The sequence below is a fragment of the Botryllus schlosseri genome, chromosome 8, assembly GCF_051294905.1.
Source record: "Botryllus schlosseri isolate E-star chromosome 8, Bs_hap1, whole genome shotgun sequence".
Taxonomy (NCBI): Eukaryota; Metazoa; Chordata; class Ascidiacea; order Stolidobranchia; family Styelidae; genus Botryllus; species Botryllus schlosseri.
In genome coordinates, this window is record NC_137243.1 from 5,634,894 (window position 1) to 5,658,694 (window position 23,801).

The 23,801-nt window shown below is 40.9% G+C and overlaps 2 protein-coding genes across 3 annotated transcripts in view; both read right to left on the minus strand.

Annotated features, from left to right (window-relative positions):
- Positions 1-7,809, minus strand: part of LOC145443968 (TOG array regulator of axonemal microtubules protein 1-like) — a 106,822-nt gene extending 99,013 nt beyond the window's left edge. The window contains exons 1-5 of one of the 2 annotated variants that reach the window (XM_080321869.1): positions 7,310-7,809; positions 6,015-6,474; positions 5,779-5,884; positions 3,814-4,041; positions 2,934-3,110 (exon numbers count right to left, since the gene is read on the minus strand). In XM_080321869.1, the coding sequence (XP_080177995.1) occupies positions 2,934-3,110; positions 3,814-4,041; positions 5,779-5,884; positions 6,015-6,474; positions 7,310-7,796 (1,458 nt within the window). In that variant the 5' untranslated portion in view covers positions 7,797-7,809. Of the gene's footprint in view, positions 1-2,933; positions 3,111-3,813; positions 4,042-5,778; positions 5,885-6,008; positions 6,475-7,309 lie in introns of both variants that reach the window. The other variant, XM_080321868.1, reaches the window with a different exon arrangement.
- Positions 7,810-7,871: 62 nt separating this feature from the next.
- Positions 7,872-23,343, minus strand: LOC145443972 (tenascin-N-like). The gene is made up of 28 exons (XM_080321873.1): positions 23,079-23,343; positions 22,918-23,018; positions 22,666-22,831; positions 22,468-22,590; positions 22,231-22,371; positions 21,995-22,166; positions 21,841-21,932; positions 21,721-21,769; positions 20,626-20,692; positions 20,203-20,336; positions 20,108-20,139; positions 19,926-20,048; positions 19,658-19,791; positions 18,736-18,897; positions 17,973-18,075; positions 17,798-17,918; positions 17,352-17,485; positions 17,128-17,295; positions 16,482-16,571; positions 16,336-16,412; positions 15,507-15,600; positions 15,217-15,427; positions 14,580-14,749; positions 13,248-13,398; positions 13,046-13,158; positions 12,873-12,984; positions 12,649-12,804; positions 7,872-11,742 (listed from the first exon to the last, which is right to left on the minus strand). Exons 1-28 carry the CDS (start codon positions 23,143-23,145, stop codon positions 11,568-11,570), a joined length of 3,438 nt encoding a protein of 1,145 aa, XP_080177999.1. The 5' UTR covers positions 23,146-23,343; the 3' UTR covers positions 7,872-11,567.
- Between the last annotated feature and the right edge of the window lie 458 nt (positions 23,344-23,801).

A 23,801-nucleotide genomic window follows, 5' to 3' on the forward strand; every position in this document is an offset into this window, starting at 1 on the left:
TATGTCCCTCAAATTTGTAACAAAAATCTCCGTTGTTCCTTCTAATGATATCGCCTTCTGCAACCGCTTATTTCCTCACAAGACGATCGACATTTCTACACTGTCATTTCGGAACGGTGATTTTTCGGAACGGCATTGTTCGATAGCTGTATGGCTCGAGGCTACCCGTACGACAATGCTAATCAAAATTCGATGAACAATCCCATTTACACGGCTAAATTCTGGTAGTTTCGGAATGTCACCTTACGGCGGCTGTTCACGACATGAAAATACATGTTCTACATTGTGGGTTAAAGGCGAGGTCGGCACGATAAGTTCATAAGTAGAATATGCGCACTTTCATTTGCCTTAAAGGAGAGGTTATTTACTAAAGGCATCGATGCATACATATCAATCACGAGTCTATAAAGTTCTAATATATAGTTTTTTTGCTGTCATGATTAGATTATAATTCATGGTCTCGTAGGTTTCCCAACGACAATAGGCTGAAATGTTGCGTAAACAATCGTACAATCATATCGTCTTATCGGTGTATTGAAAGTGGTTAAATTGCTATCGCTTCATAAACATTCAACTGCATCTCTAGTTTATCTCCCCATTCGGAGTCAGAAGAAGGGTCAATTATCGTAACTTGCGCCCATTAATCTAATCGTGCGCATTGCACATCGTAGATAATACCAGAAAGTATGCCAAATCTGCCTGTTACGATAACTCAAACTAGGCTTATTATTCTCCAGCCGAAGTCCAGCTGACGCAATTATGCTTTAACCATGCTCGTATGCGTTGTGGGGGTTGTGCAATTAACCAACCTGATACCAGACTTGGACAACTAGATAATTCTAGTTGTCTAATTTCACTAAATTAGAGCGAAATGCCAGTAATCTAATTCTAATCTAATTTGTGAAATGCTTCCATGCTCTAATTCTAATTCTAATCTAATTTGTGAAATGTTCTTATGCTCTAATTCTAATTCTAATCTAATTTGTGAAATGTCCGTATTCTCTAATTCTAGTTCTAATCTAATTATTGTTTTCCTGAAAATGCCTCTTTGTCCGAGGCATATTGCACTATTGCAGTGATTTAAAAAGAATATCCCGCTTGCGCAGGGAAATCCAGTGCCAAGCCGCCATCGCCTTACTTACACCGTGCAGTCATAGTAGATATTATGACGAATATAGCCTGCTAGAGTAGCTTGTAGTCTGCGAACAACATTATAGTTTCTAAAACTTTACGTTAGTACATCGCCATTCTGACTAACATGGGCGATGCCCACGGTTACCATAAAAGAAGTAATATTTTATTAAAGTTTAGTAAAAATCGCGCCAAGCTTGGTGTACAGAAGTTAACCATTCTCATGCACTGTTGTTGTTGTTGTTTATTAAACAAAAATATGTGGCGCGTATCGCCTCACGGCCTTTTGCACCACGCACTGTGATTTGATGTGAACTGCATTTTGCTGTATTCATTTCCCATATACAATTTCATTCAATTTCCAAGTTTTTGCGAACTAAGTGTAGCTCTAATTCTAATTCTAATCTAATCCGGAAAAAGCTTAGTAGCTCCAATTCTAATTCTAATCTAATTTGAAAAAAGCTGTGTAGCTCTAATTCTAATTCTAATCTAATTTGGAAAAACTGTGCAGCTCTAATTCTAATTCTAATCTAGTTTGAAAAAAACTGTGGAGCTCTAATTCTAATTCTAATCTAATTCAGAAAAGCTGAAAATTTTCTAGTTGTCCAAGTCTGCCTGATACATTATCCAAATTACTATAGGTATCTTAAATTGAATTATTAACGCCCCTGCGGTCGCGCCGTCTAATCCCGAGTCAAGATGATTACAAGTCGATTTGAAATACCAGAGTGGCGCATTAGAACGGAGAGTAAACAATATATCGCTGCATTGTCTGACTAAATATTACAAGCAATACGGTAGATAACCTTTGAAGAGGATCGCCCTCGAAGTGAAAATGGCCGTGGAGAGTTTTTCACGCTGAGTATGTACAATGTACAAACAGTCTGTGTTCCCAGATTCTGCTGTGTCTGTATGGTTTCCTCTGGTAAAATGCGCAAAACGGAAGACGGGATACGCACGACAGCCTGGCCGAAACACTAAACAATCGTAACCCTCGAGTTTAGGAGGAAAACGCGAGAAGAGTTATCAAAATCTATTGCGCATGGCTTGCAATAAGCGATATGATCGGAATGCGGGAGAAATATTTCATAAAATATACTATTTACAATGTTTTCACTGCTATTCTGGTAGAATACGCAAGAAGCGGCCTCATTTCACATGATTTCACGAGGCGAATATTCAAGAACGATAAGAACCCAGATGCCGTGGTTAGATGTTGCATAATGCAACTATGCGGAAGGTTGATAAGCTCATAAATTCACCACCACTGCAGGCAAATATAGGGTGGTGGTTCAAACTTAGAAATGGCGTGATAAGAATCAAGATTAAAATATGTAGCAGCAAGAAGTTCCGTTACACTCTTACAGAGTAATATTGATGTCAATTCTCCATTCAGTTCCGGTTGTTATGACATAAGACTAATGACACAGAGGTACCTTTAGAAGATTAAATACAGCCTAAATAGCGACAGAGTTCATAGGACCGATAAATAACAATTTCCGGGAATTGCATAGCAATCCAACTTATTTTATATCGTTTCAATACACAAAATTTGTGCAGCGACGCGTCGATGTTCAATGTGAAGATTGTTCAATGTTCATGTTCATGTTCAGTGTTCTGTTCACACCTGCTCACTTTGCATGGTGATTCGGTTGTGTCGTGTCATTGTACACGCGCTTTCAGTAGATAATAGTGAAACCTTTAGTTCGAGCATGCCTTTTTAACTTTGCCAATATATGAATTTTATATGTGCTCTTGTGCAGTTTTTTTCTACATTCCATCCTGCCTTATACTTACAATACCTTTTGACAGAGGCCGGATAACTCGCTGGTTAACGAGCTCAAGATTCCAGTTTGATACACATCGCGCGGATCGGCGTCTGGGTGATCGATGAAGAAGTCGCGCATTTCGTCAAGCTGGGCAAGGAAGGGCCTCCACCACGGCTGCTTTTTGGGTTTGATCCATCCGGACCTGTCATGCTAGGAAAATATATATGAAGTTTTCTTTCAAGCTAAGTCCAATATCCTGGTTGAAATGAGTGTCGAAACCAATATTTCCGGTATCTAAAAAATGTTATTGAAATACAGGAGCTATCGCCATTTATGACCTTGTGTTCCATGGTCTTCGATAGCAAGCGCAGGACTATTCCGCGCCTATCGATAATGGACTATTGTCAGTAGGCTATATATGGATTAACGGTTTCGGCCAACATGCGAATGTAATTTTCGGCCAAGGTTTTATTTGGTAACACACTTCGCGAAGACGCATGTTGACCGTAACTCCAGATGTCTTGGTGTGTCGTGGAGAGCTATAATGGCCGCCACTGAAATGCCTATTTTCTTTTCATATTTATGATGCGTATTTTTTTCTTGGGGCGCCAAGGGTACCCCTAATATAACGCATGCAATTAATTACGCTAGATCGCGCGAAGAGCGGAAAAAACTTTGAAGTTGTAGGACATCTTCCGCAACATAATCTATAATTTATGTTGATTTGCGAAATAATTTTAGGCCCCCTTCTAGCTCGGTCACCCTTGGGGGTTTGGGGCGCGGCAGTTAAGGTCCTGGTGACAGGGCTATCTAATAGTCATGATCTGCAGTGGTGTAAAGCGTATAGCGGCAAAAAAAGTAGTTACTTGCTATACTCACTACAAGTACATACTTCTGAACCTATCTCACCCACCTTTTCAACCTCTGAAGACCTATTTCGCGGGAGCGACTTCTTTCGACCTCGCTTCTTGGGAGTTCTAGGATATGTATTACATTCCGACGACGTCATAATCGATGGCATCATTGTCTCCGCACAGTGATTGCTGTCCGTATAGCCAGTCACAGGCCTCGGGGAAAGTTTCGAAGTATTGATGAGTGGATAAGTAAGTCTTGATTTGGCCCGATTCGATGATCGCTTGCTCTAGAGATTAAACACAATATTTAAGCATATATCCATAACCTTATATATATATAATTGGAACATATTTGGAATCATAAGCAACAGAAATTGAGAAAAATATAGTATAAGCTATGAGCCGTATGGTAGTGTTGGTGGCAATGCGGGGGTAAAAACCAAACAGTAAACACTGCAGAAAAGATTCCGAATCATCAATGGGCTATATTTTAAATGCCGTGATATTAGACCGGGGTTAGCGATATTCGATTGTTTACGGGCCTACGAGTGACCAGCACTCCCACCAGCCATACTACCATAACTACAAATACTACGAAGCTACAGTTTGCATTGAAGTCGGCAGCTTGGCTTCCTATGGTAAAATGCGGTGTGGGAATGGATTGATTTTCATCCTTCACTGGGGCAAATAAAATGTAATGAAATGACATGACAGTGTAGCTGTAGACCAGGGGTGGGCAAACTTTTGAGCTCGCGGGCCGCACTATATAAAATTGGGATTATAAACCAAAACGCAATATCGTTATCTGACTATATAGTGAGGACATGGGGATAATATATATGCTTATACAAAACAAACCAAACATTGCTTTGATGATATCGTACACGCGTCAGAAACAGTGGCGAAATGTCATAGGCTGGTCGACCTCAATAACCAATTTGTCAAAACTATAGAGATGAAAGTTGGTTGTCCCGATTATTAAAACAGGATTGAAATTTAAATCTGTGAGCAGCGATCTGTTCATAGATTCATTAATTCCACTTTTGGTTCAGATCCAGAACACGCAATGCTGAAAGCATCATAAGTAACTTTAGCTTCAAACACGCTTCTACTATGTGTGGATGAATTATAAATACCCTAAATATACGCATACAGATACGAATCCACCAAATATAATGATTAAAACTGGAGTAACCAATTGGAAATAACACTCGTGATCCGAATTATGTCAATCTTATTTAGGATTTCTGTGATGTTTAGCAGTTGAAACCTTTCAAACTACGTGGGCCTTGAGATCAGGCTGTCGCGCCGGAAATTAAACATAAAAAAAATATGATAGGAAGTATTTACCTTAGAACAGTGGTTCTTAAACTTTTTACGACACGCCCCCCTTAATGACGGTGAAAGATTTCGCGCCCCATTTATTGTCATATCACGAAACGTAACCAGGATGCTAGCAAACCTAACGGATATAGCTTAATGGCATGGATGGTTGCAACTGTGGATAAGAGATTTTTAAATATAAAATTCTGACTAAATGCAGAGCAATAATTCTGAAATGGACGGAAATCGCGCCGGGCGCGAGAATTATTTTTAGTTGACCTCAACTACGCGCCGCCAACGGGAGAGCACCCCCAATTTGAGAACCACTGCCTTAGAGTTATCATGGTGAAATTTACTAAGAAAAAGTTGAATCAAGTCGCTGCATTATTTCTATTTTTAGTACGCATTTTATCAATATTTTTATCAAGTTTCTTCAGACTCTCGCGGGCCGCACAGAACGGTGTTGCGGGCCGCATGCGGCCCGCGGGCCGTAGGTTGCCCACTCCTGCTGTAGACCGATCATAAATTAGATGTGATGGAAGCGATAGCAAAATAATACCTCATATAGGGATAGATGAATCTCCCATTTCGATAGAATTCCTTCTGTTAATGATTTAGTGGGCCACCCAGCAAATACGGGGAACTCCATGTTGAATAATTGAAAATACACTCAACACGATAGTACGACGAGAGGCATATACCTTCCCTCCTTCCTTGCTAAGTTTTGAATCCTTCCTTGCTGTCATCCGATTGTTGCTGTTGGCTAGCTTCGGCAAGGCAGATTTAGACCGTGTCAGAGAGTTCGATCTGCGATATTTATTTATCGGTATACGTTGCAATAGATTACGGCAGTGTCAAAGGAATATCATGGTTCACGCGATTTACCCCTCGGATCATATATGAGTATTTATAGATATATGCTTCATATTACCTTGACCTTGGCACTGGGATTCTACTTTTACAACGAGCGATTTGTGGTAGTTGTAATGACGATGATCCATTCTTGCATTTCACCAAGTCCTCATCGTTACGGTCAGTTGGTGACCAATCGCGGATAACGGGGTCTTTCTTAGCATCGTGGATGTGTCGGTAAATATATTTCTCGTAATCCTCAAATGTTTCACAGCGCGACTTTTCGAAGGGATACGTGTCCAAAGCCCACTCTAAATATTTCAACTCGGCCTCGTCGATACTGCTACGGGCGGAATTATTCATCAGTATACGTCCAATAACGCCTCCCCTCGCGTTGTGTTGCTCGAAATCTGAACTGATATCTTCCAGCGATAATTCAATGAATCCTAGGCGGGTGCGGATTACGTCTCTTGTACAGCTCGACCATGCAGGGGACGCGGATGCTTCTCTTTCTTGCGATAAACTTCTTATGTCAAGAAGTGTACCTGCAAATTGCACTGTATTGAAATTTCCGTTTCAATGCGCCAATCCTATAACAGTATATTTCATGCGACATATATTAGATTGAAATATTGTCGTAGGGAGTTGCACTGCCGGTCTGCCCTTCCGTCAACATGAATATTCGCACAAAAGCACTAGATAGGTCGATAACGGAAGAGGAGAAATATCAACATATGTTTATTCGTAACATATTAAATGGGATGCTACAACACGGATGTAGTGACGACGGTTCGAATCGAATCGAAAATTTGGTGGAATGGGAGAGTTAGAGAGACATATTGTCATCCAGTCGAAATACATTACAAAAAACAGCGACAATAGTTATATAGAAAAAATGCAAACACAGAATTCGATATCGGACAAGAATGATCGATACGACCCGCACCAAAGAAGTACGCTGTCTGCCTATCTGACTGTCCCTACATGAACTGATTGTCAAAAATATTAATACAGATATATATCTCAGAAATTCGGGGGAAATTATAGCAGCAGACATTTAAACCTGGGAGCAAAGTCTAGCTAGGCTAAGTATGGAGCCAGAGGGAGCCATTATTGTCGCAGTACTGTAACAATTCTGACTGCTAATATTCAATACGACCAGTTCCTATGCAATCTCAGAAAGTACAAATCCTTATATGCATAACAATTCGACTTGTTATGCATGAGGCGTACAGCTCTTTTCTCTTCATAGCAAATGCATATGGATATCAATTATGCAGATGTGTGGGATGCCGTATATCACGACACAAATTAACTTGTCACTCATGTATTATCAGTGTTTGGATAAACAGTGAGCACACGGTGTTTTAATTAACTTACCCTGCGATGGCGTCGGCGATATGACAGGAATATAATCTAGATTTTGTATTGAAAATTCCACAGTATTTGCATCGTTCTGTGGTCCGTTGTCGCGTAAGATTTCGGATTGCAGTGTTGAGTCACTGCAATCAGAATCAGAATCTTCCCAAGCCCCTGATTGGTTTAACGTTTCGTCTGCTTTTATCTCATATGCGCGCCGTGAGTGCTTCTCGACTTCTACAATCTGCATACGCTCTTCCCCGGATGACTTCATGCAATCAGTTACATCGTGGGCACTGTAATTAGTGGTTGGCGTACAGCGTGGACTGTCCGCATTGACTTGAACAAATTTGACTTCACTTTCGAGATCAACTGAGTTGCTGTTATTTCTGTTTCGATTATTAGAAGCTTCATTGCGACTCGATTTGGGACGCAGCGTCCGTGGGTAAGGGGGAGGTATTGGCGGCTTGCTGGCTTCCTTCACCATATCGAAAGCCATATGCACCATGAAGCTGCTATGGTGACTATCTTAACTGCTGCTGTCTTTGTTTCTACGCCTTATCATGGAATAGTTTCAACACACTAGGAAATTGCGTTTATATTGTCTTCTGCGCTGAAATTCTAAATATACGGAGATAATGCAAAAATACATAATTCATGAAACTTCTATGGTTTGCAATAACGCTCGTAACACGTCACAGGAAACTTAATTTCGTGAGAAAAATACGCGCTGACATTTTTCATTCCTTTCAAGTTGATTCTTATGTTAATAGCTCAAAGGCACAAGAGCAGAGGGCGTAAAGATTGGGTCGTTGGTCCGCATATGTTCCCTCAAGGCAGCGAATGAGATACAGTCGAATCCGCCTAATTCCGATACCGGACAACCCGCTTTATACGGCCAAAATGCTTGGGAATGGAGCAAAAATAGAAATTACACGCAAATTACTCCGGTTAATTCGGACAATTCAGCTTAATTTCTAAATTCGGACACGGGTTCGCAATTGCTATCGGTAATTCGTTTGTCTCGACACAAGATGAGTGATTATGGTGACACAAAAACGATGTATGCAGATGCAGTCACAATCGACAATAAACTCAGCTAAGGCCATGCCAGCTTACATAGTCGCTTTTACTTCGGTACAAGATAACACATCTTGTATAACATGATGGTGCAGACTCTATCGTTTCAGCTCTTGCCGCATGGCGTAATACAGTATTTGCAGAATTAAAGTACCGTTTGAACCCTATATGGGCGTGTTACAAAGTAGTACCGTATACAGTACTTGTTGAATTGTTTGATATCGAAATAATGTACAATAGAACTAACCTGAGATAACACTTGTACGTCTTGTGCGATCAGTGAAAATTAGTGCAGTAAAGAGCTGCTGCAATTTTTTCATTAGAGTATTTTTAATGCTTTGTATGCCTTCACGCATGACCATTGACCACTGACCATGAAACAAACAGTTGATTTTTTCGCCTAATTCGGCCCAAAGTTAGCGGAACTAAAGTGTCCGTTAGGGCTCTTCAAAAATGACTTTTTTTTCTCAAATCGTACTGGCTACTTGATAAAATTGTCAGGTTACCTAATTTAAGCCTACACACAAAATTTGGTTCAATTCCAGCCAGTAACCGCTTTGCTACAGGAGAAGTAAGTTTCTATTTATTATATAAAAATAAACAATAAAAAATTTGAAAATTTTCTGTACACCCCATGAAAGTGTTAGGCTGTCTATAGAAACGATGCTCACCAAATTTGGTTCAATTCCAACCAGTAGAAGCGGAGTTATTGCCGTCGAAAAATTTGAATTTGAATAAAATAGTATTTACGGTGAGCACAACTATAATAAATAAACAAAGAATCGGTCACCGTAAATACTATTATATTCAAATCCAAATTTTTCGACGGCAATAACTCCGCTTCCACTGGTTGGAATTGAACCAAATTTGGTGAGCATCGTTTCTATAGACAGCCTAACACTTTCATGGGGTGAACAGAAAATTTTCAAATTTTTCATTGTTTATTTTTATATAATAAATAGAAACTTACTTCTCCTGTAGCAAAGCGGTTACTGGCTGGAATTGAACCAAATTTTGTGTGTAGGCTTAAATTAGGTAACCTAATAATTTTATCAAGTAGCCAGTACGATTTGAGAAAAAAATTCATTTTTGAAGAGCCCTAGTGTCCGTATTAAGCTGAATCAACCGTATCATCATCAGTCAATCATAAGTGCAGTTCTGACCAGTACAGAGAAGTAACCGTAATCAATGATTCCGGCGTGGTCATCTAATCACAACAAAACCAGAAAAGTTTTAAACGTTATTTGATTCTAGCCGCACCAATATTTCCTTGCGGTGATTTGGTTTTGACCACAACACCGCGTACGGTACAACCATAGTGTCCTATATGGTGTCGACGCAGGCAAATCTCACGCCTCAGTGAAATTGTATCACGTCACAATTTCCATTTGGCTACAGGCAATTTGATGGTCATTTTTGACCGCCTTGCCGAGCATTAAATTTGGTAAAACGGGTATCAATCGAAAGTTGACTCTCCACTGATTACGAAAATACAAATTTTATTCCGCTCGTGTCCCTGGAACTCCCACAATCAGCCTCGAATTTTTCATTGTTATGGAGATTGGCATTGGGACTCAACAATGCTGTCTAGCGAAACGAGAGAGTAGTTCAGGACGTAACAATGCTGTCTGGCGAAACGAGAGAGTAGCTCAAGAGAAAAAGAGTCAGACACCATTGTTGCGTCCCAATGCCAATCTCCATAACAATGAAATATTCGAGGCTGATTGTGGGAGTCCCAGGGACACGAGCGGAATAAAATTTATATTTTCGTAATCAGTGCAGAGTCAGCTTTCGATTGATACCCGTTTTACCAAATTTAATGCTCGTCAAGCCGGTCAAAAATGACCGTCAAATTGCCTGTAGCCAAATGGAAATTGTGACGTGATACAATTTCACTGAGGCGTGAGATTTGCCTGTGTCGACACCATATAGCAGTGGTCGGGAACCTATGGCTCGCGAGCAATATATGGGTCTTTTGGGTGTAAGATATGGCTCTTTGACAAATTTTTAATTTTGTACCTAATTTATCAATATTGCAGCAACTTGTTAGTAAATTTTCATGTCTGCCCTAATATAATATTATCGTGGCAGCATCGAAATGTCTTTGAGAGGTCAAGACAGTGGGGTAACCAGGGTTAGGGGTTCGTATCCCCTTTTCAAAATCCTCAAATTTAAGTTGCTGTCGCGCCGGCGACTAACACGACTGGCGAATTCGATCTACCCGCCATCGCGCGCCTCGAAATCTTGGATTGCACGATATCTGGATTGATACCTTGACATGACGACGCTTGTACGACAATGCAGTTTTCAACTACACATTGTCTTCCTGATCTTCGACCATAAACAAACTTCCTTGGAAGTGACATTCCCAATTACAATTTCAAATTAAAAACAATGCAATAGCTATCCAAGTTCTTCATCGGTAACGTAAGTAGCTTTTCTTTAACCGCCGTAAATGTAGGTGTGTAGCGTTATGATACGCCGATTACTTTAGAAGTCGATCAATATTTAGATTTTCGGAATCAGCGCGACAATTCCATTTGAATAATATCAGTGATGATAGATTCTAAGGTATTTACGATGAGTTGCGCTATCGCACGTGAGGCTTGCCCCCTCTGTGCCTCATATGTTCCTTACCACACCTTTCGCGCTTTATTTTCGAACAATATGTGAAAATTCCGTGATTTTGGGAATTGAAATGCTTCCAATCTAATCATTTATAAACATCGATGAAAATACCAATAATAATCATTGAAGGTTTCACAAATTTCCCTCGCTCATACCGGACATGTGAGGCACTGCCTCACTTGCCTCCCATAACCCCACGTCACTTACGTAGCACACCCTGCAGTGGGTATGTACTGCTGTAGAGACCATGTTTGGCACCACCTAGGCAGAAAATATGGCGCACACCACAAATCCTACCTATGTACTATAGTGCTACCAATACGTCACGAATTTTCAATTGTGACGTAACAGTTGATTGACATGTATGGCTCTTTGGGAGTTACAATTGGAAATAAGGGGGTCAATATGGCTCTTCGGTCGAAAAAGGTTCCCGACCACTGCCATATAGGACACTATGGTACAACACAGCGATGACTGTGACATCATTATACAGTATACACACAACGCTGAAAAATCACTTTGACTATGACGTCTCTGTGCTTTCGGAATCGAACGACACGAGTCACCCGCATCAGTACCGCACTTGATAGGAGCGTTTTGAATGGGTTCTTAGCGCGTGTGCGGGGAATTCGTTTTCATCGTCGTTGGCGAATTTTGCGTTTTTCGGCGACGCGTTGCAGCATCCCGTGCACCCGCAACAGCCGACGTCACTGCACGGAGCGCAGCACCCGCAAAATCCACTGCATCTGTTGGGGGAAATGAAGATAGACTTTACCAAAATGCTACATGTTGACTCTGTCCAGTGTCCATGAGAGATGTTTACGCGCTTGGCGAAACGTAAACAGAACACGCTCTACCTCTGGGATATATCTCCTTATGGATTGGTACGGGCTCATATTCACTAATATGGGCGAACGCTAATTGTACTGGTGGAAATCGTTAGGATACACAGTTTTCGTTTATTGTACATCGAATTCCCAGAGCTATCTGTTTTGAGGTTGGGAATCGATACCTCGAGTCAAATTTGAATCACAAAATAGTTAGCATCCGACAGTCACCGTGTAGGCCAATAAATCGACCAATGGGGTATTTTTCTGAACTCTACATTACAGCTCCTATTAATAACAGATAATCCGATGCGTTAGATGTTACTTATAACCACTACACATTGCAACTACTAAACGTTAATCTTTATGTTTGACCCGAGAAACTCGTGACATGAGTCGAAATAAAACTTGGGCAGAAAAATTGCCGCACTGCAGCGTAGTATCAGAACAATTAGGAAATATAGGCCTATACGGCAATTTTCACTTTGCATCACCGAGGTGGTTGGATGATGGAGATGCGACGGAACAGCAAGCTTTCAAAGTCAATCTAACCATTTATCCTCGCCACGCTATCCCGATATGTTGAACCCCATGGTCTATGGAGGAAGCCTGGCGGGAATATATACCTGTTTTAACAGCAGGTCTTAAGGTTTGACCGGGCCGGTCCTCGTAACCACAACCTACAGATCCTGAAGGCTGGCGCTCTGCCATTAAGATATCTTGACGGTCACAATATATATAGAGAGAAATGTGTATACACTATGCAGATAAAGTGTAGCCTAAATCCTTGGTATTATTGAATGAGCCTATTCTTAGTAGCCCTACCTGAGTAAGGGCTTCTTCGTCAGGCATTCGCAGCAACAAGGCACCAAGCCGAATACCAGAAGCAGACCGAGACACAGCACGATGATAACGATTATAATCCATGTATTTTTCTCCTCCACGGGTTCGTCGATCGAGGAAGGGTCGGCGTATTTCGGACTACACAAACAATGATTTTATCATTGCGTATTTTCGGTAAACCGAATAAAACGGTTTTGGTAGTTTACCCTTGCTCCGGAACCGATACATCATCGGAAGGTTGATCCCAAGTGTTGTCGTCTTCGTATGCCGGCCCGTTCTCGTCGAGGTAGTACGAATCGGAACGATCGGGCTGAAGCGCTGATAAATTAAATTTGTATGGAGTGGCACTTGCAAAATATATACGCGTTGCGTTTCTTACTGTCGGTGTCTATTTGTATCTCGTTGCGATCGCTCGTGGCATTGTTTTGAGCGTTGACAGCGTACACCCAGGCGCCGTAACTTTGGCCAAGCATGAGACCCGAAAGCGTGACTCTGAAATAGTGTTGTAGTCTGTGCTCAATCGTTCGATACTCAAAAACGTGTATACCATGTCTATGTTTGACGAGGAAGCTATTACTCACCTATTAGACTCGTGTGTTCCCGTGCCGTTTATTCCGGGATCTGGCGAAATGAACACTTTATAATGAGTGGCAAATCGCACGCTATTCCAACCTAATATCACCGATGAGTCCGTGAAATTTAGGATCGCCAAGTCTGTTGGAGGTTCCAACACTGAAAAGGAAGACGTAAGCTTGAATATTGTTGATGTTTATCTTCATATCTCCTCATTATAATGACGTTTTATTTGCTTGCAATGCATATACTACACAGGCACCCACGCAATCTCAACCTAACTTTAATCCACATGCTCAAGTGATGCATGCTCAATTGCTCATGTGTCCACGGACGGTAAAAGTTTAATCGTTGTTATTAGTGATTTCATATATGTCTTTCTACCGAATATGTACAGTTATAAACTATCGCTCTTTCTATTTCTCGGAACTGTATTGTTTCCCCAACCTGTTTTCTTGCACATCGGAGAAAAGGAATCGGACAACTAGAAAATTTTCATCTTTTCCAAATCAGATTAGAATTAGAATTATAGCTACACAGATTTTTTTCATTTTAGCTTAGAATTAGAATTACTGAATTCGCGAAAACAATTCAGTTCATATCAAATCAGAGGCCATTCTCGTGAATACAAGAACGGCAAATGTCTGTACACCAGAGATGAGCGGATTTGGAATTTCTATGTCCTAATCCAATCCAAATCCAAAGGTGCAAATCCTAATCAAAATCCTAATCCAGAACTTATATATATTCAAATCCATATTCGATCCTAATCCGATTCCAACTTGTAATTCAGAAAAAATGCTAATGTATGCAAGGTAGGAATTGGAAATTTTACTTTCACAACACGCAATTCTCTTGATTTAAGATAGGGCTGCACCTCTCATGTTCATTGGCACCGAGTGTACTATGGTGTAATGTACCATAAGTCAGTGACGTGCGGTGAGGTTTATGGCTGGTGAGGCACGGGCCCCCCACACATACACACACACACACACACACACACACGTAAAGTATCGGATAAAGAGACCCAAAATGTGAATACCAACAGCAGCGGGTACAGAGAGCATTTTATTTGCACACTGAGCATTTCCCTCTAATTGACCTCTAAATAGACAGCTAGAATTATCCAAGTCTGCATTCGAGCTGTAGTTTCGGCTAAAAATCTATACTAATATTATCGTTGCTTCGTTCAAACACGTTTGGATGACGCCGTTTCATGTGAAAGTTGATCTCCATCGTAATAGGCTTGTTACTGATTATGATTATTAATCCCCGGATTAGTCCGACTTTCTTGTCACATCCGATTTAATTCAAGTATTAACTCTAAATTCAGTACGTACTTGTTGTTCCGCTTGTGGAGGCGCCGATAGATCCCAGTTGTGTCGTGCGGCCTCCGTGACGTGATATCCCCACCGCAAATAAAGTGATCAAGTACTTCGTACCGGGGTCCAAATCTTCCAGCAATATGGACGAGTTTGCGATATTATAGATATTTTTGGTCTCTCTCGTCCTGGAGAATTACATAATGTCAGTATGTATTCTATACAGTAATGCACTGTAAATACATCAGTGCAAAATAGTGTATTTACCAGATTTAAACCATAGCGTACGGTACAAATAGCGCTTTCTGGTACCAAATCTCACTTCCACACCTAATCCAGTGGGTGAAAGCTAGTGAAAAACACCAATCCTTATGAAGATATATACCAGGGACGTATAGCGCTATGTTCCCTTTGTGTGCATCACATGTTTCAGGCGGGCAATACATTAAAACATAATCCACTCAACCCATGGATTATCTCTCCATAATAAATGGTTCATTTGACTTTCTTTCACCCATTGGAGTTCTGTGTATACAATAGGAAGGTTTTGTATAAGAGAGTACCGTTTATCTGATTTGTGCCGTATACGCTATGGTGGAAATCAGCGACACGATGTTCGTTTACAGTGCGTGTAAAACTGGTGTCCCAAGCTCACCTCATGTTCTGGTAGGTAACATTATAGTATTTCGCAAGCCTGACTTGGTCCCACTCTACGAATAAACTTGTGGGTCGGATATACTCTTGATGCACCCGCACATTCGACGGTGACGGCAAACCTGTCGCAAAGGTCGCAGTGGCGTTCATGCCTCTTTCCGAGCCGATAAGCGCCATCACGCGCAGCGTGTACAAAATGCCGGACCTCAATCCTAAGAATTATATGTGCAATTGTACACGGATTCAGCGTTTGATATCCAAGTCGAGTTCGTAAAATTAGTTCAGGCATACCTCCCACCACGCCTCTGTTCACATTTACTTTGCCTATTCCGCTGATATCGCCCGTTGGGTAGACCGAGATGAAATAGCTTGTTGTCTCGGGCATCTAAATTGCATTATGAATTTTACATGCGATGATACAAATGCGTTCGGCTGCAGCATGCGCCGACGCAGAATGTGGCATAGCTCCAGAGCCTATAATCGAGAGTTTTCGATTCTACAAGCGTGGCATAGAGGAAGCACTGCGCACTCAATGGTTCTATTCTATTCCTTAACTAATATATCATGTAGTGCTTAGGATTTTCCATTCAAACAACGTGATTTTGAAGAGCATTGTCGCAGGTAAAACATATATGACGTCACAATCGCTGTAATGTCGTGATATGTCGGAGTTTGAGACGTGAATAAGTAACGAAATCCTTCTTCTTTTCCGCACTACTCATATGAGTTATGCCTATACTTGCACCTACAAGCTCAACTGGTTTTGATTTTTGACTACTTCTACTACTCGACATCAGTTCTCAAATTTTTAGCAAAAACTAGGACTAGAATCCCTACTAGAAAAATCGATATCATCGGCGTTGATTTTGATTTTAAGCGGTACCATGCCATCATCAGAGGTGATCAGTAACGAAGTACTCCGAAAAGTCGACTCCAAGTAGATTTTGCGTACTTGCACTATTTCCACAAGCGTGTATGATATTAGACCACTTCTACTTCTGGGTAGAAATGCGCGACGTTACTTCTATACTTGAGTGCCAATGATTGCTACTTTGATTCCCCCTGGTCAATGCTAGTGAGCACAGAAATACTAAGACTGGTAAGAATTCTATTCGCCTACCTGCGACCACGTGACTTCAATCTGCGATGGGTTGTATGTACTTCTCCTGACGACGAGGTTGGATGGCGGCGGAATAACTGAGAACAGGAGATGCGTGGAAGAATTACTATAGAACAGTAGTTATAGCTGGAATTTGATTTTCTTACGAGTAGTAACTCCCAAGGTCGTGGGTTTGCCGTCGCCGTTTTTATTTCTGGCGACCACTTTCACTTTGTACTCCGTTCTGCCGTCCAAATCTGAAATTCCAGTTCGCGAATAATAGGGTAAACCAATGACATATAGCAGTATACATCGTGAATGCAACACTAAGTGAAGAACAACAGCCCGGACTGTAATGTCATCGACGCGATTATTTAGTCACAATACAATTGTGACGTCACTTCCTTTCTATATCATCTCTCACTTTTCATCATATGGGTATGCAGCTGTGGTAGATGGTATTGTGGTGTCATTTGCATGTAAGAAATAAACTAACAGAAATAGAAAAGGACATGAAATAATTAGTGTTGAAGAGATGAACGTGGTTGGAGCAGACATATCATAATATGGAGACTTGACGAAAAAGATGCTAAAAAATATGAAAACTATACAAACATCGGACTTTTTATCAATTTGAAAAATGCATCTCAAAATTAAAAAAAATGGACATAAGTTACTTTCATTTCACCGCGATGATATATACATATATACAACAATAATATTTATATCATACGAGGCGATCACATTCTTTTAGAGCCACAGTCCGAGATGGGAGGGTATGACTCATAAAAAGCTGAGAACCACTGCTCTAACCTGTCAGCGTGACTCTGTTCCTGGTAATCTCATCGCTGGCCGCTTGCCTTCCGCTGATCGACACTATCTCGATGAAGTAGTTGTCGGCGTTGCGCACGCGGTCCCACGCTAACGTCAATGAGTTGTGGGTCTTATTTTTCACTACCAAATCACGAGGCTGGCCCAGCGCTGCAGAATAATACAACTGAGAGCACTTGCGACATGTCACGTCTTTTACCACTCACCTGTCATCCGTCTGATAGATGCTGACTTGCTCTTTTCGTGTTCGTTGACGGCTTGTACTCTGATTTCGTACATTGTGTCGGGAGACATATTCTCAATCCATATCCATGGGGTTTTGGTCGTTAAGGACGTATTCCTTCAATTAATGATACCAGTTTACCAGTTTCATAAGAGCTTCTCGGGTTATCAAGGGGAAAATCAGTCCATACGCAAACCTATTGTGCGTATGGCATCGTAATAAAGTTGGAATGCCTACATCCTGACTAATTGTGTGCTTTACTTGCAACTAGATCTGGGCAAAATCTATTACTTGGGTAATTGGATTTCGATTTAAGTGTTCGAGTAGCGCGTCATCACAGTAATAATGATTTGAAATGTTCAAATATGTATCAACCGTTCTCTCTTAGCAACTGCCAAACCATAATTATGCATATGAACAAGTGCTAACCTGGAATTGCCCGGCACCGTGATAATCACGTAATGGGTTGCCCCGGGTACGGTGTCCCATTGAACATGCATCCGCTCCCAATTGACGGACTCTGCCTCTATGTTCTTAGGCGTTGATAGTTCTGAAATATCTGGCGTTAAATTATGGTCGAAGCTGGGAAATCAAAGGCGCTTACTCGTGTATTGAGTAATGAATCTTGGTCCTCCCGGACCTACATTATTCACCGCCCTCACCGAGACTCTGTACAGCGTACCGCTCATCAGACCGTCAATCATAGTCTGCAACCGACATATGACATTAGTATCAGGACGGTTAAGAATGATTCAATATATAGGATCCCACTATCAAAGAACCATGGTGGTTCAAGAACTGAAACTACTCACTGTTGGTACTCTGGCATAACAGTCGAAGTAAAGCTGTAAATTTCTACTCAATTACGAGTAGCAGTAGAAAATGAAAGGGCGAAAAGTATCCAAGGAATAACTTTCTAAAAGTAGATTTGGTCGAAACGTCGTATACTTTTAGTAATCAATATATATTTTAGGATATACATGTTCGCGACTAACGCAAAATAACTGATGACGCTATAAAACAGGTGCAATTAATTAACAGGTGCAAAAATATATTCAGTTACCATGATACATGGGATATTTCCCCGGTCTCTACGACAATTTCGCTCATAACATGACGGAAGCAATGAAACATATCCAAAAACGACATTCTACTTTGCAGAATCCTAAATCTAAAAGGTAAGCATGGTTTTGTCGAAAAAATATTAAGTATAGAAAGGGAAGTAGTTCGAAAAGATAACCACTGGAGTAGGTATACTTCAAATGTGCAAAACGTATTAGGCCTACTTGAGTACTCAAAAAAGTCCATCGAAGTATAAATATACGTCGTTACCGACCACGTCAGCAAAGAACTAAAACCATTCTCACCGACGTGCTCTTCGATTCATGCTTGAAGGATGTTGTTCCGGCCGTAACGTCCAAGAGGTAATGACTCGCTCCAACGACTGGAAACCACGTTATATTCATCCTATCGTGCACGACCGACTCCGGTATCACTTCCACTTTGGGCGGCGCGGCTAGAGCTGTGAACTGTAAACAAGAATTCAGATAGATTCAGTCGTATATTGCTGTGGTCGGTGAGATGAATGGCGCCTTTGAGCATCACACGATTTTCGACATGGATGTAGGGTCGTCAGTTGTGTCCAACATGTTATAATAATAATAATTGTATAACGCACATCCCGCATTTACATTCATCCCAAGCAGAGTTTCACATATTGCAATATCGAATCACATATTGCATGTTTGAGAATAGCAAATGAATGAATGAATGAAATATACGTATATTTCGATACATCTCGCTTCATGTTATATGTTTACATGCTGTAGAATGTAGACCAAGTCGAATGCTCCCGTTCAGTTTGGTCAATTCGTTAAATTGCACTAAAAGACATTTTATAGATGAAACGATAATTCCGACATTGAATTTATACGAAACGTGTGTACTGAGCATCGAAGACACGGGCTAGGACCATTGTCCTCTGTTTCATATCTCAAAATGTTACGCACCGTTGTCCCAGGGACCGCGCAGTGAGTTGGTGAGTACGCGCAGACTCGTGAAAAATGCGAGGGAACATTGGCTAGGACACTCAAGTCTCGTCTATGGCATAATGTTGGGAAATTTGGGTGACCAAAATGTTAGGGAACATATCACTTTTGACAAGATCGTCAGAACTAAGTTTACAGTGATGCCTCTCCAGCGTGCCAACAAAGGTACGCTCGAGATTGCACCAAACGGATTAACAGTCGAAACGATTATTTTGTCATGTTAATCACGTGTTATACGTACCTGTTTCAAAACGGTAGCCTCGCTGGTTTCTAAGGTGTTGGTCGCAGTTAAATAAATGGTATACTCGATATCCGATCGCAGATTCGATAATGTTGCCTTCGTGTCTTCAATGCCAGGTCTGGCGCCTACGACACCTAGAGATTTGGGATATAGGTATATTTTACTGTTTATCTTGTATTGATTGATAAAAGCGCACAGAAATCCGTATCTATAATGCATCAGAAATTCTAGTTTCGCATAAATTTATGACAAGTACTGAAAGACTTACCAAAACTTGGCTGAGCAGCTAATCGGTATGCATCAGCACCATTGACTGCGTCCCATAATAACGTCAATGAGGTATGTCCAACAGATCCAGGTTGCACACGGAAGTTTTGAGGCACTTGCAATCCTGTATGAGATCACACTGCTAATTCAATGGACAAATGCGACACATATAAAACGCCTTACCGAATACGAACGACTGATGCCAACTGCCATAGCTGAAAGTAAATGTGAAATCGTTTATTTAATGTTTGAGAATTCTACGCGTTTATGTCACTTACTCCTTGGACGTAACGCCATTTCTGCCGGTTCCGACATAATGGGGCAATCCGGGTCTCTTCTTCACCACTACCTCACCGCCCACATTATCGTTAATGCGGCCGTCGTGAACAGCGGCAGCACATATGAAGGAATCCTATGAACGCAAGTCAAGTTATCAAGCAATACTATTGTTGATATACGATGCAATTCTCTACTAGTTAGTGACGATTACCCCGACTATTGTCAGCTGAAAATATCCGGGTTCATTTCAATATGAATATAGGCTACTATTCAATTTTATAATAAATATATATACCCCCAAAAGTATCTTATCGAGTTCTATATAATCGAAATGTGTTTCTCAAAAATTTTGCTGCAATTTTCAACAAGGAAGTTAATAGAATACCAGCCACGGGAGTAAATACAGCGCACGAGTTACTTACTGCTGTGTATTCTCTTGTTCCGTAAACATGGTCCTGATTTCGTGAGCATCTCGCTGGACATCTTATCCTGCAATATTTGGCAAAGTTATGGATACGTAAAGATGTATTTAAGATAGAAGGGGTATAATTTTGCGCAATGACTATACCAGTGAAAGACAGATCATCAACCTGCCGCTTTTCATCCTGAATCGGTAGAAATGACAATATCCTTACTACTACAATAAGAGAGCAGTAGTGTAGACATGATCTCGTGTTGACCTAGAGATAGGTGTCATCGAATTACCTAGGGTTACATTTAAAACAAATGGTTGTTTAAAATACTTTGTTTAAAACATGTTTTAAAATACTTGGTTTAAAACATGTTTTAAACAGTGTTTTAAAGCAGCGGCTTGAGAAAAATTGTGTTTTTTGTTGTATAATTATGCCATAATTGTGTAAATACTTTCCTAAAAACATGTCTTATGAGCCTAAGACGACTACCACCCTATATAGCCGACGCATATACGATATGGGATGGTTGGAAACCTCAAAATAGTTGGTTCAACAGCAATAGTAAGTAGATATTTCGTCAAAGGGGGTATTTTTACCCTATATTTTTAATTGCAGATGTCAATCCACTATGACGTCACAATTTAATATTGGTGACGTCATGACTTAAAAAAACTTGTTTTAAACAAGGGCCTTGTTTTACATGTTTGTTTTAAATTTACTTTTGTTTTAATTGCAACCCTAGAATTACCACTTAATCCTTATTTTGGTTAGCTTACAAACGACACTTGAATGCCGATTTAGCGTCTGAATGTTGTCGAAACTATAGCATAGTTTTGTGTCGAGTTCAGGAGTCGGAATTAATTAGGCCTGTCCTTATAAGTACTAGATTAAGATGACGATGGTGCGAACAAACGGGATCATAGTAACTGGATATTCGTCATCGCTTGTAATAGAGAACCCCGGACGGCAAGAATTAAGTATGTTTTCGCCTCCACCATCGAGGTGCTTCGACAACGGAGATGCGAGACGAGCAAGTCCAAGACCTACCGAAACCGATCCAGAACCCGGAAGGTATGTCATTATGTTATCTCGTATAGTACTCACGTGATGACATCGTTGGTGAAATCCATTCCCTTGGCGAAACAAACGGACACTGAAACACGAAATTGATTAATCATATGTTATATCATTTGGTATAGATCCAATAATGTCCTAATAACCCACATGTTTTTGTAATAGCTTGTTTATATTCGCTTAATCCTGCTGCGTTTGTGGCTGCAACTTGAACGCGATACTGAGTGTCTGGCTTGAGGTTTCTTGCAAATTATCAACGAGCATTTATAGTTGAAGGAACTAGGATCACACACCAAAAATTTACCTTAAAATTACATATGATTCCGTAACTCCTTGACCAGCACCCCGTACTCCCTCTGGCGGAGACACTGTAACTTCATAAGTGTCAGCCCCGACAACTGGGTCCCAATGAACGCTCATCGTGTTGTGAGATATAGTTTCAGAAACCACTCGTACGTTTGACGGCGCTGGTAGTTCTAAAATTTCAAGAAGGTGTGTGCGAAATAGCACTGGTACTAATATTCTAAAAGTTCATGTTACTTGTGAGCTGTCGAGTAGAAATCGGAGCGCCAAGACCCACCCAATTAATCGCCCGGACTGTGATTGTGTACAGAGTATTTGGAGTGAGTCCTAGTAGATTGGAATTTGTTTTGTATAGTCCGCGACCAGTTCCACTCACACCTGTATACATGGGTATATAAATACGTTAAGTTTGATGTATGGACATTGGACAGTGGACACAGTGGAGCATGGGTACAGTTTAGGAACAGTATGTACCTGTTGAAGGGTTGACTTCAAGCGTGTATGATTGCGCCCCGTCTACTTTAGCCCATCCAACCACGAACTGCGTAGCACTAACCGTGTCGGATACCACAAATAAGCTTGCTGGGGCTGGGAGGGCTGAAAAATAACATAAGATTCTCTTCAATGGTGTTCTCGATTAGAGTAGAGCATTGAATAACCTAATTATGTTACCTGTTCGCTGTACAACCACGGCCGGGGTACCTTCAGTACTACCTTTCACCGGAATAATTGTTACTTTGTATTCGGTGTCAGGAGCAAGACCCCCTATAGCCGTAAACTTGTCTGTGATACCATTTCCAACACCAACCGCCCCAATTTGAGGTGGGGATAAGATTACCTAAATTAAAAACCGGTATGCCTGTTATCACAACTTATATTACAATTCAGATAAGGCTTAGTATTCATAACAGCTCACAAGATTACCTTGTACGAGTCGGCTTTCGATACCACGTCCCACGTAACCCAGAATTCGGTATCAGTTACAGAGTCAGTAATAACTTTCGCATTGCTCGGTGCTGGAATATCTAAGCGCAGCGGATTGTATGTAACGGGCGAATTTTAGCATCGGAATTTTACAATCTTACTATTTATTTGAGCGTTCCCGAATTTTGACACAGCAGCTGCCAGAATAAAATGCCACAATAAATCCATTTCAAGGTTGGAGACTCTCTGCAGCTTCGAAATGCCAATGTCTGCCTTTCCTAGACCCAAGTCATTCTAGTGAAAAAAATACATTGTAACATTTTGCATAATCCCTCATCTCTTCATAAATGTTTAGTTAGGTAACATCCCCTTCTATCTTAGCGGTAGCTATCTGAATAACTAAAGTGCCAAATTTACCACAATATCACTCGATGGTACAACCTTCGAACTAGGACTATAGAATCGCTGTTAATCTCTTTCTATCATTAAATTCCTGTGCAGCCAGTTTATGCCAGTTATCTGTACGTACTCCCTGAGGGCTCTTGTCGATTTCATTCCAGTATTTCAACAATATTCGACGTTACTATCATCGAGCCGAATGTCGAGATTCGCCTCGGGCAGAATACAAATGTCGCCGATATATTCACCGCTAGATATCGTTAGAGATCATCGCACCAGGAAGTCAGGAACTCACTCTGCTACGAACTTCACGGGGGTTTCTCTGCAGGCGCTGTATTGATCAAAATAAACGTGGTTATCATTAAAATCGTTATTACATTTTTTATCAAATCAATACGCCGCAAGATTGCGATATAATAAAAAGATGGGAGGCTGCCGAAACGAATTCGAGTAGCCTTTTAATCAGACAGCCATCTTGGCCTACA

What these genes read in the sequence shown, in the direction of transcription:
- LOC145443972 (XM_080321873.1), bottom strand. Translation starts at nt 23,145, where the DNA reads ATGGATTTATTGTGGCATTTTATTCTGGCAGCTGCTGTGTCAAAATTC. An exon ending in TTCTACTCGACAGCTCACAA is followed by an intron (nt 22,167 to 22,230) that starts GTAACATGAACT and finishes TTGAAATTTTAG; the next exon opens with AACTACCAGCGCCGTCAAAC. An exon ending in GAACAAGAGAATACACAGCA is followed by an intron (nt 20,337 to 20,625) that starts GTAAGTAACTCG and finishes TTGCGTTCATAG; the next exon opens with GATTCCTTCATATGTGCTGC.